The sequence below is a fragment of the Callorhinus ursinus genome, unplaced genomic scaffold (assembly GCF_003265705.2).
Source record: "Callorhinus ursinus isolate GAN/ISIS: 27379988/994484 unplaced genomic scaffold, GSC_fseal_2.0 scaffold87, whole genome shotgun sequence".
Lineage (NCBI taxonomy): Eukaryota > Metazoa > Chordata > Mammalia > Carnivora > Otariidae > Callorhinus > Callorhinus ursinus.
In genome coordinates, this window is record NW_027397149.1 from 1585295 (window position 1) to 1603486 (window position 18192).

An 18192-nucleotide genomic window follows, 5' to 3' on the forward strand; every position below is an offset into this window, starting at 1 on the left:
ACACAGGTTTATGTATATTAGCTCATTTTATCTTCATAACCAACCCTATTTCAGAGGTGAGAGTCTGAGGCAGAGAAGCTAAGGAACATGCCCAACCTCGCCTAGCTGGGGTCAGCGCTCGAACTCTGACGGTCTAATTCCAGAGCCTATACTCAGTCTTGACACTCTCCCTTTCTGGTTGCAATTTTGTAGATGGGAAACTGAATGTCAGAGAGGCAAGTGACAGGTCCAAGGTCACATGACTGGTGCTTCGCAGCACTAGATATGAACCCAGAAATCTGGCTGCAGTTCTAGCCAGTGTGCCTACTCTCTGATAAACTACTACTTCTTCTTCTTTTTTTAAAGATTTTATTTATTTTTTTAAAGATTTTTATTTATTTATTTGAGAGAGAGAATGAGAGAGAGCACACATGAGAGGGGGGAGGGTCAGAGGGAGAAGCAGACTCCCTGCCGAGCAGGGAGCCCGATGCGGGACTCGATCCGGGGACTCCAGGATCATGACCCGAGCCGAAGGCAGTCGCCCAACCAACTGAGCCACCCAGGCGCCCAAGATTTTATTTATTTATTTGAGAAAGCATGAGCAGGGGCAGGCAGAGGGACAAGCAGACTCCCTGCTGAGCACAGAGCCCAATGCCTGGCTCCATCTCATGACCCTGAGATCGTGAGCTGACCCGAAATCAAGAGTCACTTAACCGACTGAACTACCCAGGCGCCTCTCCAGAATTCCTTTTCTTAATGCACCAGTTCCTTCTTCATAATGTCCCGTTTTTTAGAGCTTCTATTCCTTCTTTATCTCTGAATCTTTAGAACTTAACTTTCTCTGTATTAACACTATTATTATGTGCCAGGCATCATTCTAATAAGTGCTTTACATTTTATCTTTGCAACAATCCTATGAAGGAGGGACGCTAAAATTATTCTCATTTTACAGCTGAGAAGACTGAGTCACAGAGAAATCAAATACTTCGATTGCTAACTGACCTTAGGTAACTTGCTTAAGCTCAATGACCCTCAGTTGTCCCAATTATAAAACAGCATTAGGGAGGGGGCATGGTGTGGTTACTATTATCTGTACAACGGGTTGGATTTTCCTGTGGTGGTGTCATCGTGGAAGGTTTTTTGACCTCTCTTGTGTTTCTCCTGCCTACAGGAGTCCCCTGGGCGCCACTGCCATCCCTGGGGGCCAGCTTGCCACAGTCTTACAGGCAACACAGGTTTCTTACCATTTTATTCATGAGTGAGTATCTCAGAGCAGGTGTTCGTACCAGAGGTTTGGTCAGAATCCAAGCCCATACTTTGGTGAACCTTGGGGTTCTGATTTCGTGCAGTGACTTTTCCCATCCACTCCCTGTTGGGAGGCTTGCTTCCATACTGCATCCCAAGGCCTGTGGATGGATTTTTTTTCTCTGTCTCCTGCACCCAGAACAGACAGCCCATTCTCAGCTCCAAACTTTGTGCAGGGTGTGTGGTTTCAGTTCTGTGCTGTTCCTGGGGCCTCAGTTTGACTTCTGTCCCCATGTGGGGCTTAAAACCCCAATTCTCAGGGTGGGGGTTCCTGGGTGGCTCAATCGTTAAGCATCTGCCTTTGGCTCAGGTCCTGATCACAGGGTCCTGGGATCGAGCCCTGCGTTGGGCTCTCTGCTTGGCTGGGAGCCTGCTTCTCCCTCTCCCTGCCACTCCCCTGCTTGTGCTCTCTCGCTCTCTCTCTCTCTGTTAAGTAAATAAATAAAAATTTTTTTTCTTTTGCTTTCTTTCTTTTTTTTTTAAGGGCGAAGCAGGCTCCCTGCTGAGCAGAGTCCGATGCAGAGCTAGATTCCAGGACCCTGGGATCATGACCTGAGCTGAAGGCAGACGCTTTTTTTTTTTTTTTTAAGATTTTATTTGTTTATTTGACACACAGAGAGAGAAAGCACAAGCGGGGGAGCGGCAGGCAGAGGGAGAGGGAGAAGCAGGCTCCCCGCTGAGCAGGGAGCCTGATGTGGGGCTTGATTCCAGGACCCTGAGATCATGACCTGAGCCGAAGGCAGATGCTTACTGACTGAGCTACTCAGGCACCCCCAGAAGGCAGATCTTAACCAGCTGATCCACCCAGGTGCCCCATAAATAAAATCTTAACAACTGAGCCACCCAGGTGCCCCCCCCATAAATAAAATCTTTAAAAAAATCTTTAAAAAAAAAAAGAAGAAAAAGCAATACCTACTAAATATTGCGTAGAGTACGTTTGGAGTTTGGGAGGTGGGATACCAACCTTCAGCGTTACCTTGGGCTTCCATTTTGGACCCAGTCCCTGTGGCAAAGAAAAACAAATTAGTATAAATCCAGATCTAGCTCAGCATTCAAACTCCCACCTTACCCTTCGGCCAAAATAAGCTTTTCCTATTGCCACAATCCCCGCCATTCCCTATTACCCTTCAACCACCTGCTTTATTCCATTTAACTTTCCTGCCTGGGCCTGAAGCATCTGAGTATGTGACTCTGGGTGAAAACATCCTGCCTTCTTGGGGGTGAATCCATGTCGGCATCTTCTCTGTGCCCCCGGTACCCAGCCAGGTGGTGGCAGAGATCAGGAGCTCCAGAAATGAGTGGGGAAGGAGGGAAGGACCCACTTGGAAAGCCCTGAGAGGCAGAGTGCAGAGGATGGAGCCTCTCCTGGCCGCCCCGGAGAGGTCTGGGAGGGGGGAGCTGAGAAGCAGAGGTGTGGCAGTTCCAGCCCAGTGCTCTGGGATCAGACTGTCTTGGTTTGAATCCCAGCTCCCCCCTCTCTAGGTGTGTGCCTCAAGCTTTCTGTGCTGCAGACAGACATCTGTAAAATAGGGATAATAATTGTACCTCCCTTAATAAGTCTTAAATGAGATGTAAAGCTTGGGCACCTGGGTGGCTCAGTTGGTTGGGTGGCTGCCTTCGGCTCAGGTCGTGATCCTGGAGTTCCGGGATCGAGTCCCACGTCAGGCTCCCCGCTCAGCGGGGAGTCTCCTTCTCTCTCTGACCCTCCCCCTCTCATGTTCTCTCTCTCTCAAATAAATAAATAAAATCTTTTTTAAAAAAAAATGAGACGTAAAGCTCATGACACTGCCATGGTAAGCACTCAGACAGGAGCCAGTATTATGACTTGGCATTTACTAAGGGCCTGCTGTGTGTCAGGAGCCAGGGGGCATCAAGATCATTTGGATGATCCCTCCAGTGCAGAGACTTGTCCAGGAGGAAGTCACACTCCAAAGCTTCTCCTCATCCACATGACCTGATTTTTTGGCAGGGGCTGGACCACTTCTAGCTCTTGAGCAAAGTTCGAGAAGAAGGCTTGAGGGAAATCCCAGGTCCTCGGGGCCACCCCTGCCTCCGTAGTTGGTGGGGCCCAAGGCTGGGAGAAGGGTTTTTGGTGCAGTCTCTCTGCTCTCAGCCTGGCGACAGAGTGGCTGAAGGTTTCCTGGGACCGGGAGGTGCTTGGAGCCCCCTCTACCGGAGCCTGGGGTGCCTTTGTCCCCTGGTGAACAGCACCCCCTGCTGGAGTTCTGCACCTTCAGCTGGGCTGGGTTCCGTCTGCAAAGAGGATGTGAGGTGTGGGCTGAAGAGTCACGGCGTGTATGTTGGGGATATCAGTCAGGAGGAGGGGGATGGACTGGGATTGCGTGGTGGTCAGGAGGCTGCACTAGATGGATGAATGAAGTACAAGTTATGTGAACATCACGTGTGTGAGAGGCAGTGCTACTGGGTGTATGCTGTGTGCGTGTTGTGTGCGAAGTGTGGTGTGGGATGCGTGGGCTGAGGTGTCAGGGGTCATAAGTTGGAGGCGATGCGGGAGGTGTGAAGGTTGAAGAAGTGTGTCTGTGCCGCGTTGGGGTGCATGATGAGCAGGAGTTGCAAATAAGGTAGATGTGCAGAGGATATGTAGCTTCTGAGGTACACAGTGTGGTTGGTGGGTGTGTTGGGAAATGTAAAGAAAAAACAAAATCTTCCAACGCTGAAAACCTCCACCAAGGTAGCAGAGACACAAAAACAATTTTGGGGGGAAGATTTTATTTACTTATTTGCCAGAGAGAGAGAGTGTGTGTGAGAGTACAAGCAGGGGAAGCTGCAGGCAGAGGGAGAGGGAGAAGCAGACTCCCCAGTGAGCAAGGAGCCCGAATCAGGACTTGATCCCAGCACCCTGGGATCATGACCTGAGCTGAAAGCAGACGCTTAACCGACTGAGCCACCCAGGTATCCCCACAAAAACAGTTTTTATTATTGAGAGCATTAAACCAGAATGTGATGCACATAACAGGCATTAACCTGAAGAGTAATACTGTCATGGAGCGCCTGGGTGGCTTTTGGTTGAATGTCTGACTCTTGCTTTTGGCTCATGTGGTGCCAGGTCCTGAGACTGGCCCCGCTTTGGGTTCTGCACTAGGCGTGGAGCCTGCTTAAGATTCTCTCTCTCTCCCTTTCTCTGCCCCTCCCTTCCCGCTCACTTGTGCACACACTCTCTTTCTCTCTAAAAAAAAAAATAATAATAATACTGTCAGTTATTTTTCCAGCACAAATGGGTTTAATCAGGAATAGCAGAGAAACGTTACCCACGACGTGCAAGCTCTGACAAAATCATAGGAAAGGCTGGAGAGGAACTGCTCTTTTATAGTGGGAAAGGGGGGAGGGGATTTGGAAGGGGTTGTTATAAACAAAGAGTCCACTGGAGTGAACTGGGAGTCCCAAGCATAGTGGCTTCTCATTGGCTGAGTTGTGATGGCCTCACATTGACTGGGCTGTTGCTGGGTGAAGGGAAAATCTCCTTCTACTGGGTAGGCTTTTTCCTCTTGCAAGTACAAGCTAAGTCTTTCTCTCTCTCTTTTTTTTTAATAAGCTGTTTCTTGTTGGTTCTGGAAAGGTCTGCAAGAAGTGATGGGAAATGAGAGCTCCCCCCCTGGCCTCCCAACTTTTTTTTTTTTTTTTAAGTAAGCTCTGATGAGAGATAGAAGCAGAGAAATGTTCATCTTTAGCCCAGAAGGCTGATCTAAAGCCTGCGTAGTTCCAACAAGGATCAAATACATGCTGGCTGCTACGTCCTTTTTTTTTTTTTTTTTTGGCTACTACATTCTTAAAGGGTCTCATGATTGTCTGTACATGTCACCAATAGTTAATATCGAACTGAATGATAAGCACCAGAGAAATCTCGTGAAGGTAGTTTTACAAGTAGAAATTCGAAGAAGAGGGGCACCCGGGTGGCTCAGTTGGTTGAGTGCCTGACTCTTGATTACCCCTTGAGTCATGATTTCAGGGTCCTGGGATTGAGCCCTGTGTGGGTTCCGAGTGGGGCTCTGTGCTCAGTGAGGAGTCAGCTTGAGATTCTCTCCCTTACTCTCTGTCCCTCCCCCCCACCACCCCCGCCCTGCGTGCTCTCCTTTCCTCTCTAAAATAACTAAATAAAATCTTTAAAAAAAATTTGAAGAAGACATTGATGATTTAATATTCCCTGCATGTCCCCTCCCCCTTGAACACTAAGCATATAACCACCAGCTTCATACAGCAAAGATGCCGCTCTTTCTGCCCACAGGTCTTGTCCCTGTGCTACAATAAAAGCACCGTTTTGCACTGAAAACATCTCAAGAATTCTTCCTTGACCATCCACTCGTGGCCCCACATCAAGCTCTATGCCCAAGGTGGAGCTTGAACTCAGGACACTGAAATCAAGAATCGCATGCTCTACCTACTGAGCCAGCCAGGTGTCCCCCAACCTCATTTTGAATACGATTTTTTTCCTTCAGTTTCACATAAGGAATTCTACAGGTAGCCAAGCAGGTACAACCCCTTATCCTGTTTACAAGATAAAATTTCAAAACCCATATCTTGTTTCCAAGATAAACAATAACTAGGCTTCCTGTAAGAGGATTTAGCAACACCGTTTGTCCCGCATAGTTCACCCTAACTTTATCATGGCCATTGGCTTTTATCCAGGGGAGAAACAAGCTTCTCACTAATCTATGACCAGAGGTGGTTCAGTGTCTAGCAGCCAGACCCCCACCGAAGTTAGGCTGTTATTCTTCCCTGAACGGGGGAGATCCGGAGCTACCTTCCTAGATGTTTGCATTTCAAAAAAGATGACTTCCAGCTCCAGGATTCCCTGAGTTATGAGAATTCCTAGAGGCCGACTTAACCACGGTAGAGATTTACATACATTTGAAAAGGATCAAGAAAGAAATTCTGAAACAGAAGCAGGGAGGGGGGAAGTCACACGCCTTCTTTTCAACCGGGAGAATTAAGCCTCTTAGTTTTCATCTGGAGTTGCCCGTCCAGGTGTTGTTTGCGAGGCGTGTTGTGCTTAGGTGTGTGCTGTGGGCGGGTGTCGCGTGGACGCGGGTTGTGTTGATATTGCGCGTGAAGCTGGTCAGTAGGCGTTGGGTGCGAGGGAGGGTATGTGTGACGTGGGAGGTTTTTCAGAGTTGAGTGGGGTTGAAGTGCTGGGCTGGGGTGTGTTCCGTGTGGATTCTGCACATGAGGAGGGGCATGCGCTAGAGGGTGGCGATGAGTGGAATTACTAAGCCCACAACCTGGTTGCGGTGAACAACAACGAGGATACCCCAGAGGGTGTTTTTTTTTGGTTTTTTTTTTAAGATTTTTGAGAGAGAGAGAGAATGAGAGATAGAGAGCACGAGAGGGAAGAGGGTCAGAGGGAGAAGCAGACTCCCCGCTGAGCAGGGAGCCCGATGTGGGACTCGATCCAGGGACTCCAGGATCATGACCTGAGCCGAAGGCAGTCCCTTAACCAACTGAGCCACCCAGGCGCCCTGCTTGTTTGTTTTTAAGTAGCCTCCACTGTGGAGCTCACCGCCCGGGACCCACCACCCCGAGATCAAGACCCCAAGATCAAGACCTGAGCTGAGGTCTCGAGTCAGAGGCTCAAGGCAGGGAGCCACCCAGGGGCTCCGAATTCCGCAGTTTCCTAAAAGCAATTCTGACGGGAGCCTGGCTGGCTGAGTCGGAAGGGCCGGTGACTCTTGGACTCAGGGTTGCGGGTTGGAGCCCCAATTTGGGTGTAGAAATTACTTTTTAAAAAATGATAGTAGATAAATGAATAAAATAAAAGCAATTCGGGAGGCCTCCCTCCTCCACCTTGTAGTTTGAGGGCTTAAGGACTACAATTCCCAGGATGCTCCGTTCCCCCACCAACCGGGAACCCAGATCTCTAATTGGAGGGCCTGGAGTGGGCTGGTCAGGAAGGAGGCAGCCGACCAATGGGTGAGCGGAGACGACTCGAAACCCAGGCTGATTGCGCCGAGGCTGGTTGGAATCTTTGGCGCTTTGGTTTCGGTGGTGGATACTTGATGGGCGGGAGAGGCGACCAATGAGAAGGCGGGGAGGAGGATCCAGAGGGTGGGGGCGGGGAGAGGTGTTGACTAGCAGACGGTTCACCCAATGACGGTCGGAAGTCGCTGGAGGGGGCCGGGCGAGGCGTCTAGAGGCGGGGGCCTGCGGTCGGCGGGTGTAAGCTATGGCGGAGCCGGTGAGGAAACGGGGCCGCCGGCCTCGGGGTGGCGGTGTCGGCCGAGGGGCTCGCGGGGCCCGGGGCGGCCGGGGCCGGCGTCCTCGCGTCCCACGGTCTCCAGCCCAGCACACCCTGGACTCGGAGTTTGTGGACTTGGTCAGCGACAGCGATGAGGATATCCTGGAGGTCGCAACGGCGCGCGGCGCTGCGGACTCGGTCGAGGACCCTCTCCCGGAGCCCCCAGTGCCGGCCGCCCCCCGGGACGACAGCGACAGTGACAGCGAAGGAGCGGACGCACCGCCCGCCGGAGCCCCGCGGGCCCCGGTCAGGCGGCGGCGGCGGCTGCTGCTGGATCCGGGGGAGGCACCGGTTGTTCCGGTGTACTCCGGAAAGGTGCAGCCCGGTCCCCGGGAGGACTAGCGCGGAAGGGCTGGGTTTGGGGACTGCTGGAGGTTAGGCTTCTGGGGTTGGTCTTGGGGGACTAAATGGGAGCAGGGATTGGGGCAGAGAGATGCAGGGTTTCTGAAGATTGGAGAGGTGAAGGGGTTTGGAGTGTGTTGGGAGTTTGGGATTCCGGGGAGCTGGAGTGTCGGGAGCAGAGAGAGGCTTAGGGGCTGGGATCCCTGATGCTTCAGAGAGGGGCTGGCTGGACCTGGGACTGGGATTTGGGGCGTGTTGGGTTTTGAGGTTGGGGCCCATTGCTAAGGATCCAGGAAGCTGGGGTCGTGGAAGTTCAGAGAAGACTGGGGACTCCAGGTGGTAGGGTGAGCTAGGGATCTGGGATTTCCCAGGATTCCGAGATAGCGGGGTGGCCCAGAACCTAGTAAGAGGGTAAAAGAAGAACTAAACTTGCATCCTCAGAATGCCTTGGGGAAAGGGGGTGTAGTAGTAAGTAGACTCCAGTATCGGATCTTGGGGAAGCTGGGCTTCTAACTCCCCCAGAGAGGGCTTGGACTTGGGAGTTGGAGGAAGGGAAGAGTCATCTTGTTTTCCCTTTCAGTAGAAGGAGGACTTGGGGCTGATTCAATTTTGTCTTTCCAGGTGAAAAGCAGCCTTCATCTCATCCCAGATCACCAGTCTCTCCTGAAACTCTGTCCCCCAGAGGCTGAGGAAGGTAGGGGCAGGCTTCCAGGGAGAGATGCCTAGTTTGGGCCTCCCGGAGGAAGCTTCCTGGAGTTTACGTCCCTGCGGTCCATTTTTCCCTGAAAGCTCAGGGGAAGGGCATGGGAGAGGTGACGCCTGCATCCTAGCCAGAAAAACGCTCCAGTCCTGAATTGAGATGGAGCGTTGACCAGGAGGCATAGGAAATGCTGCCAAACAGCCCTTCCCCCCACCTGATAGGCACAAGAGTGTGCTAATCTACAGATTTCTAGGCCATCTCCAGAGATTCTGATTCTGTAATCCTGGGGGCCCGGGAGGAGGAACTGTTGAGAATCTGTAACATCTTGATACATCTGCAACAAGTTCCTTGGGAACATTCTGGAGCCAGCATGGTGTTCTTTGAGTCTTATCAGGGCTGCCAGCCTTGGTCCTCCCCCAGTGATGTGGTTTTTGCACACCACCCAAAGGCAGGGAGTAGGAATCAAGTTTAATAAGGAATTGCTACAGTGGGCAAATGCAGACCTTGGACCGAGACTTCTACACCATGAGCAAGTGTGGTAGGACGATCAAGAGCTGATTTAGGAACCAGCTGGCCTGGATTTGAATCTCAGCTCTACCCTTTAGTAGCTAGCTGTGTGACCTTGGGCAGGTTCATCTCTCAATGCTTCAGTTTTGTCATCGGGAAAATGGGGATAACTGTGGACCTATGTCAAAGGATTTTGGTGAGGGTTAATTAAAGAGAATACGTAGAGAGCCTTCTCTTGGGCCACATAGATCGTTTAGGACAGTAGCTGGAGCGTACAAGTGGAAAGGTACCTCTGCCCTTGCTGCTCCAAATGTAGGCCCAGTAGTGCTGGGCATCTCCCGGGAGCTTGTCAGAAAGGCAGAATCTCGGGTCTGTAGCAACTGCCACGTTTATCGAGGACAGGGTTTCTCAGCCTCAGCACTACTGACATTTGGACTGAGCAATTCTTTGTGTGGAGCTGTCCTGTGCATTGTGGGACGTTCAGCAGCATTCTGACCTGTGCCCACCAGAGGCCAGTATCACACACTCTAACCCCTTCCCGACAACAGAAATTGTCTTGAGACATTGCCGCATGTCCCTTGGGAGGCGAAATTGCCTCTGGTCAAGAACCGCTGATCTAGGATTTATTATCATTGCTTTGTTTCTGCAGTATTTATTTTTATGATTAATGATGATCCTTTGTTGGTGACAGACAAATGGAAAAGAGCGTCTGTATTCTAGAATAAATCTTTAGTTTCCTGTCAAAAGAAATTTTAGTTATAGTGAAGGATCTAAAGAAAGATGTTAAATATTACAGAGGTATGGATGGCAAGATGTGATAGTGATGCTCACATGGATGAAATTTGAGAAATACGGGCTCAGAGGGCTCATACTTATCTCTTTACTTCGTTCCCTCCCTGTGCCACGCCACCTCCTACCCCATGCTCCCTAGTCTCTCTCTGCCCATCCAGTCGAGTACAAGAAGGAAATAAGAGAAACTTTTTTTTCTTTAAGATTTATTTATTTATTTGAGAGAGAGAGCACACAGAGGGGGAGGGAGAAGCAGACTCCTCACTGACCAGGGAGCCCAATGTAGGGCTTGATCGCAGGACCCTGGGATCATGACCTGAGCTGAAGGCAGATGCTTAACGATTGAGCCACCCAGGCCCCCCAAGAGGAGCATTTAAAAAAAAAAATCGTTTGCCAACATCTGCTTTTGAAGTATGTTTTATCACATACGTAATGGTACATATATGTGCAATAAGGAATACACGTGTATTAGGTAAATACATATTTCCTAGGTTATGTGTATTTTTTATTTGTGGGATGCAGCTGATCAAAAAAGTGAGGAGAGGGGCGCCTGGGTGGCTCAGTCGTTAGGCGTCTGCCTTCGGCTCAGGTCATGGTCCCAGGGTCCTGGGATCGGGCCTCACATCGGGCTCCCTGCTCAGTGGGAAGCCTGCTTCTCCCTCTTCCACAACCCCCTGCTTGTGTTCCCTCTCTCGCTGTGTCTCTCTCTGTCAAATAAATAAAATCTTTAAAAAGAAAAAAAGTGAGGGGAGATTAAGTTAATCATAACTTAGTTGGAGCGGGCCACTTTGTGACTGTCCACACTCAGCATGCCGGCTTGTGCCTTAGCACGGGGCTCAGACACTCCTGTTCTGGCAGACCCCAGCTCATCCTTTTCTCTGCAGCAGGCATTTCCCTATGACTTCCAGCACTTCCCCAGCATTATTGCGTGGTTGTGTGTGTTTGCACGTATGCGCATTTTGGGGCTCCTCAGTCTCCTCCTTTCTCGGGACCTTGTGAAGCCCCTGACATGCCTCAGCTTGGTCTCTTGCTGCCCTCCCTTACCTGACCTCTTTCACTTTTCTTCCTCTGTCCCCAGAGACAGAGATGGCAGATTCTAGCAGTCCCCATGCTGAGGATGCCCCGTTTCCAGATTCTCCCTGGAAGAAGAAGCTGAGGAGTAAGGATGCAGAAGAGAAGACAAAGGAGGTGTTTCTGTGAGTGAGGCCGGGGCACTGGGGCCCCCGGAGCAGAAAGGGAGCCGGAGGGGTAGGCTGAGGTGGGCAGGATCCTCAGGTGGCTCCTGAAAGGGTAAGGAGAAGGGATGGAGGGAGTGGAGGGAGTCTCCAGGCTCAGGCGAGGAATAAAGTTCTTGGGAGGAGAAGTGGGCCCTTCAGGGAGTGGAACGTTTCATCTCTGTCTGACAGGGTGTGGCTGTGGAGATGGCCCTTGTGCTTCAAATCCAGCTAGCCATCTCTTTAACTGTCTCTGTGGTTCACTTCCCTTTTCTGGAAAATGGGGATAATGATGCCCACCTGTGTCAAAATTTTTGAGTAGGTTAAGAGTTAACACTTGGCATATAGTAAGTACTTGGTGTCCGTTGGATGTTATCAGATATTCACCTGGGAAGTGACTTACCTTAAGCGGTGGGCATTTAAAATGAATGAATGAATGAACGAACGAACGAACGAACGAATGTTTGGCATTGGCCTCGCTAACATTTGGGTCATGTAAGTGTAAAAATGATGACTCAGATTTTCCCTGACTTTACCTCCCCCTTTCCACAAGACGATGTCGCTGGGGGGTGCTCCCTTTTGATTGTCCAGCTCCCCGTCTTGGTCCCCAGTGGTCCATAGCTCAAGAGGCGAGGTGTGGGACTGGAGTCTCCTCCTCTTCCTCCACCGCAGCCCTGTCTTCTCTTTGCAGGGTTCAAGATGCCTCTCCTTTGCCTTCACCTTTGTCAAGGACCAAAAGCAGAAAGCATACTCGGGCCCTCCAGAAGTTAAGGTGCCAGGGGCAGGGGGCTCGCTGGGGTAGAGAAGGGCAGTTTAGCGGGTGCCCCACCCTGCCTGACGCAGAGTCCTTTCTGCACCGCAGGGAGGTGAGCAGGCGCCTCCAAGATCTCCGTTCCTGCCTGAGTCCCAAGCAGCGCCAGAGCCGAGAGGACGAGGTGGTCCTGGTGGAGGGCCCCACCCTTCCAGAGAGCCCCCGACTCTTCCCGCTGAAAATCCGGTGCCGGGCTGATGTGGTCAGACTGCCTGTCAGAATGGCAAGTGCCTGAGGGGCCTGTGGGAGAAGGGTCCCTGGAGCTGCCTGTGGAGCGAGCACGGTGTGTGGGCAGAAGGCATGGTGTCCTGCTTTGCCCATCCTGCCGGTGCACCTCCAGGCCCCCCGAGCCTTGAGTTCGCGCTTCCCTCTGTGCTGGTGGTCTTTTCCTCACTCTCCCTTCTCTGGCAAACTGCCCACCCACCGTTCAGCGCTCCACGGAAGCATCCCGAGAGGCTTGGCTTGGTAGCCCCCTCCCTCCTTCCTTCCCTCAGACCCTGTGCTTCCCATGAGTGCTTGCTCTGACGGTGTTCCACACACAGGTGTCACTCAGGCGTTCGGAGCTCCCCCAGCTTCCTGGTGAAAAGGACCGTTTTTGTAGGGACGTGCCCGATGCCAAAACAAGCGTGATAACAGAAATGACCATTTGTTGAGCTGCGTCAGGGAAGCAACTGAGCCAGACGTTGCAAACACGCAGCCCATGGCTTTAGCAAGTGCCATCTTCCTTCTTTCGCCCTTTCATTTATTTCTTTTCTTTTCTTTTTTTTTTAAAGATTTTATTTATTTATTTGACAGAGAGAGACAGCGAGAGAGGAAACACAAGCAGGGGGAGTGGGAGAGGGAGAAGCAGGCCTCCTGCTGAGCAGGGAGCCCAGTGCGGGGCTCGATCCCGGGACCCCGGGATCATGACCTGAGCCGAAGGCAGACGCTTAACCAACTGAGCCACCCGGGCGCCCCTCATTTATTTATTTTCTAAAAAGGATTTAATTTATTTATTTGTGAGAGAGAGGGAGAGAGAGCACATGCACACACACGAGCCAGGGGAGGGGCAGAGGGAGAAGCCGATTGCCTGCTGAGCTCCATCCCAGGACCCCGGGATCATGACCCGAGCCGAAGGCAGAGGCCTAACTGACTGAGCCACCCAGGCGCCCCTGTAGAATGCTTTTAAAACACAGGGGCTCGTTGCCAACCCTTGCAATGAGTGATTTCCTAAGAAGGACCAGACGCCTGGCCTCTCCTACATGGGGAGACACAGCTGCACCTGTCCTCGAGAGCCGGGGACAGCTGGCCTGTCTCGGGGCACAAGTCCACTTGGCTGCGGGCCCCACCATTGCCCTTTTTCCTCCTGATCCATGGCTGCTTCAGTTCTTTGTGTTACTGCCCTGAACCCCATGTTGACATGACTGTATTCTGTACTTTGCCGGGGGTAAATCTATGGAGCTCATGGCTGAGGAGCTCAGGAGGTGGTGGGCGGGATGGGGCACGTCAGGAGGTGGTCTCTTTGGTTCTTGTCCCTCCCCAGTCGGAGCCCCTACAGCGTGTGGTGGACCACATGGCCACCCATCTTGGGGTGTCCCCAAGCAGGATCCTGTTGCTCTTCGGAGAGACAGAGCTGTCCCCTACCGCCACTCCCAGGACCCTAAAGCTCGGAGTGGCCGACATCATCGGTGAGGGGAAGGCAGGGAGGTGGAGCCTTGAGGAGGCCTTTGCCACAGGGAAGGGATAAAGGGAAAGGCCCAGAGGTTGGCTGGGCTTCAGGCCCTGCTTAGGCCCGGCTTCCCGATCTTCCCACAGACTGCGTGGTGCTAGCAAGTTCGCCCGAGGCCTCGGAGATGTCCCAGCTGCTCCAGCTGCGGGTGCAGGGAAAGGAGAAACACCAGACGCTGGAAGTCTCGCTGTCTCCGGTGAGTTGAGTGGGATGCGTGGCCATCCATGCCCCTCACCCTTTACTCTGCCATCCTGTCTCTCCCGTCAGTTAACCGAGGGGGGCTTCCTACTGGTCCTCAGTGGTTCAGGTTCCCTCCCATCCTAGAGAGTGGCAGAAGCCCATCGTTCAACTTCCCTCCCCTTCGGGCCGGGAGCCTCTGCTCTAGTCACCTGACTCCTCCTTCTGGGTAAAATGGAAAGGCCCCTTGTTTTTTTGTTTTTAAAGATTTTATTCATTTATTTGACAGAGAGAGACACAGCGAGAGAGGGAACACAAGTAGGGGGAGTGGGAGAGGGAGAAGCAGGCTTCCCATGGAGCGGGGAGCCCGATGCGGGGCTCGATCCCAGGACCCTGGGATCACGACCTGAGCCGAGGGCAGACGCTTAACGACTGAGCCACCCAGGCGCCCCATGGAAAGGCCCCTTGTGACAGTGAAACCCGTCGGAGTAACAGCACCAAGCTTCCAAGTGACAGTGCCCGTGCTAGAGAGAATTCATAGTCAGGGGCTTGGCGAGTTTCCCAGCCAAGTTAGATGGAAACTGCTCTTGTTACCCTCATTTAACTAATAGGGATGCGGGTCTAGAGAAGGGGGGTAATTTGCAGTCTTGGTCTCCTTGGGCTTGCTGTAACCAAATGCCACAAACCGGTTGGCTTGAAACAAATGTATTCCCTCCCAGGCCTGGAGACCTGGAGTTGGAAACCAAGGGGTCAGCAGGGCCATGCTCCCTCTGAGACCCCAGGTGGAATCCTTCCTGGCTTCTGGGGGTTGGCCACCAGTCTGCAGCGCTCTCCGTGGCCTGCTGCTGCATCACCCCGGTCTCTGCCTCTGTGCTCACATGGGGTGGTCCCTGTGTGTTTCTGCGTGTGCGTCTTCTTGCAAGGACACCAGTCATTGGGACCCACCCTCATCGAGTGTGTGCTCTCCTCTTAACCCGATTACATCTACAAAGGCCCCATTTCCAAATAAGGTCCCACTCGCACTCATCAGGATGCTCGGGACCACAAAGGATCCGTAACACTTGCCCAAGGTCGAGCATCAGTTGAGCGGGAGAGCTTGGCCTCCAGCTCAGGTCATCCTCACTCCACTCTAGGGTCTGGGCTGTCTGCATCCTGGTGACAGATGCCTGCACTGGGACGTGAGGAACTGGGGGCTTGCAGAACCTGCCTGACCCAGAGCCTACCTCCTGAGCCTTGGGCTGTGGCCCAGTCACCTAGAGAGGAGCCCGGCTGTGCTGGCCTCTTTGTCCACGCGCCTTCCCCTCGTGGGCTCTGACGTGCTTGTGCTTCCTTGTCCTCTCTGTCCCGAGTCCCCTGTCTTATCTCTACAAATTATCAGCCCGTCCTTTCAAATTCTTTTTTTTTTAAGTAAGATTTTATTGTATTTAAAAAACATTTTTTTTAAAGATTTTATTTATTTATTTGAGAAAGAGAGGGGCAGGAAGGATAGAGGGACAGAGCCAAGCCGACTTCATGCCTGAGATCATGACCTGACCCGAAACCCAAGAGTCAGACACTTAACCGACTGACCCACCCAGGCGCTCCTTAAGATTTGTTTTTAAGTGGGGCGCCTGGGTGGCTCAGTCGTTAAGCGTCTGCCTTCGGCTCAGGTCATGATCCCGGGGTCCTGGGGTCGAGCCCCGCATCGGGCTCCCTGCTCCGCAGGAAGCCTGCTTCTCCCTCTCCCTCTCCCCCTGCTTGTGTTCCCTCTCTCGCTGTGTCTCCCAATGTCAAATAAATAAGTAAAAATCTTAAAAAAAAAAAAAAAGGTTAGTTTTTAAGTAATCTCTACACCCAGTATGGGGCTCAAACTCCCACAACCCGAGATCAAGAGTTGCACGCTCTTCCGACTGAGCCAGCCAGGCGCCCCCGCCCCCCTTCAAATTCTTACCTTCATTTTTTTCCTCTCTGTCCAGGATTCTCCTCTCAAGACCCTCATGTCCCGCTACGAGGAGGCCATGGGGCTCTCAGGCCACAAGCTCTCCTTCTTCTTTGATGGGACAAAGCTTTCAGGCAAGGAGCTGCCTGCTGATCTGGGCATGGAGTCCGGAGACCTCATCGAGGTCTGGAGCTGAAACTCCCCCTCCCTGTTTGGAGGCCCAGCCTGGACTTGGGGAGAACAGCTGCCCCTTTTGGCCCTATATGGACTTATCCTTAAGCTGATGCAAAATCGAGCAGTGACCTTTGACCCCCCTCGTTGACCCGTTTCAAGTTGTTAGTTTCCTGGTTAGTTGTGTGCTGGTTGTTGCCGCCCTGGGTGGACTGAGGCTCCATCCACGTGGTATGCTGCATTTGCAGCCCCCCTGGGACACAGAGAAGGTATCCCTCACCCCCCCCCCACCTTTCCTTCCTTGAAGTGTCTGTTGTATGGAACCACTCCTATTTAGAGCAAGTGGAAGTACATGGGGGGGGTGGGTGTGGATTCCAGGCCTGGGATTTCTGCCGTGCATAAGACCAGCACTGGCCCCGGGAGGGTATCGGATACAGTTTGCTCAAGGCACACACGTGGGTGTGGTTCCCCAAACGAGCCAGCTCACACACACCCTCACTTGAGCAGGGCACACGGTGGGTTACCCTTTTGTAGGACAGAGTGGATTCTCAGTCTTGCGTGTCTTCCTTACCCCAGCACCCTTTAGAGCCAACCTTCCTGATGCACATACGTTGTTTAAGGCATAATCGAACACATCCAAGCTTTTTTGTTTGGATCTCAGGATGCTAGTCCACGAAAGGCTTCTCTGGTCTTACGGCTTTCTCTTCCCTCTTTTCTTCCTGCCATTCCGAGTGCCCGTTTTACTGTGTGGATTACATGTCTCTGAACATGAATGTATCCTTGTCAGATGCACTGTTGTGTGTGGGAATATACTTTTGCGACATGTGGTATTACTGTGCTGCAGACCTTGGGCTGTTCTCTCCCTCGACAAGCGTTGCTTCTCCGTTCGATTCGAGGCTGGGACCGCTCTGCGGTGTTTCTCGGCGGGCCCCAGCTGTGTCCCACGCTTTCACTAAGTGCTGGACAGCTGGGTGCCCCCAGCTCCTGGCCCGTGAATAAGGCCACGATGGACATCTTCTGTGGCTTCCCTTCCGTGCTTGCGTGGAAGCCTCTCCGGCATAGGTACCTGGGATGGGATGACGGGTCAGACTGGTTAACTTCCTATGGTTCTACCAAATTTTTCTTTCAATTGGTCATTGAGCCTCCTGGTTGGGGGGCGGGGGGCGGCGCCCATTTCTCCTTATCCTCACCAGCACTTGTTGCTGCCCTGTTTTCTCATTTTTTTTTTTGCCAGTTTGTTGGATAGAGAGTGGGGGCGGGTTTCATTGTCCATTTATCTGATCGCCAGTAATTGGGGGGATTTCCTCATACACCCACAGCCTTCTGTGCACTGCCCTGATGGTTGCAAACAGCTCTCAGGATGGCCCTTGTGTTTGGTTATTTAGTGGTGCCCTTCACCAAACAGAAATTCTCAATTTTCACGTAGATGCTTGAATTGTTTTGTCATATCATTTGTTGCTTTTTGTTTTCTTATTTAAAAGTAGTTTAGATGGCTTACATTTCCTGCTGTTAATTTGTCAGTTTGTCCTTTCACATTTAGACCACTAACTAGGGCTGAAGTCCAGCCAGCTCATGTTGTATGCACGTTGGCTGGCTTCTCTTCTGTGTGATGAAACATTGGTTCTCCTTGGTTGATTCTGGGCTGCACTGGCTGCTAAATACTGAGTAGTACTTTTAAACCATTTGAAATCACCTTTGCATATGAGATCCAAGTTTTATATTCACCCCAGAATGAGCCAGTCTTCTCAAGTACTGTCTACTAATAAAGCCATTAATTGTCCACTGTTACATGGTATAATTTTGGCAAAAGTATGTCACCTTCTAAAACCTTCTTTTGTTGGAATATGGCATTCCTTTGACCTTGTAATGTGAGAAAAACAGAAAGAAGCCTCTATAACATTTAAATAATCCACAATAGGGTATAACTCTCATTTTTTCCCCCAGATCTTTTATGTCCATTTATAAGTTTGGACACATTAAAAATGTGTATTCGGTCTCAACAAAATAAATGGGAGTACATTCAACTTGCGTCTACTTGAGGATTTCTGTCTTTGTGGCCCTTGCGGGACCCCTGCTATGGCCCCTTGCATCCATTCTTCCCCCCTCCAGGGTAACGGGACCCCTGGTTTTAGCAAAGTGCAGAGACTTGAGTGAGGACAGCACTTGGAAGCCTCTGTTGTAGCCGGGTGCCAAATTAGCCTCGTGGGTGGAAGGGGGAGAGGGATGCGCCCTGAGGGATGTTTCCAAAAGCGGGCGTGAGCCCCTCTCCTTCACTTTCTTCCTGCTGCTGACACGAGATGACCTTAGGAAAGGAAGCCACA

At 51.7% G+C, this 18192-nt stretch overlaps 1 protein-coding gene and 1 long non-coding RNA gene across 2 annotated transcripts; both read left to right on the forward strand.

The window, feature by feature from the left end:
• The first annotated feature begins 438 nt into the window (after positions 1-438).
• On the forward strand, positions 439-3007 carry LOC112810347 (uncharacterized). The gene is made up of 3 exons (XR_003204808.2): positions 439-986; positions 1151-1237; positions 1769-3007. It is a non-coding gene; the product is annotated as an uncharacterized lncRNA (long non-coding RNA).
• Positions 3008-7424: 4417 nt separating this feature from the next.
• NFATC2IP (nuclear factor of activated T cells 2 interacting protein) lies at positions 7425-17895 on the forward strand. Its single transcript, XM_025853803.2, has 8 exons — positions 7425-7849; positions 8498-8570; positions 10951-11068; positions 11778-11858; positions 11949-12120; positions 13420-13564; positions 13692-13801; positions 15738-17895. Exons 1-8 carry the CDS (start codon positions 7463-7465, stop codon positions 15894-15896), a joined length of 1245 nt encoding a protein of 414 aa, XP_025709588.1. The 5' UTR covers positions 7425-7462; the 3' UTR covers positions 15897-17895.
• Positions 17896-18192: the final 297 nt, after the last annotated feature.

Bases quoted from the DNA above. Each gene is read 5' to 3' on its own strand.
- NFATC2IP (XM_025853803.2), top strand. From the start codon at position 7,463: ATGGCGGAGCCGGTGAGGAAACGGGGCCGCCGGCCTCGGGGTGGCGGT. The intron at 12,121-13,419 runs GCAAGTGCCTGA...GTCCCTCCCCAG, and splicing joins TCAGACTGCCTGTCAGAATG to TCGGAGCCCCTACAGCGTGT. The intron at 13,802-15,737 runs GTGAGTTGAGTG...CTCTCTGTCCAG, and splicing joins TGGAAGTCTCGCTGTCTCCG to GATTCTCCTCTCAAGACCCT.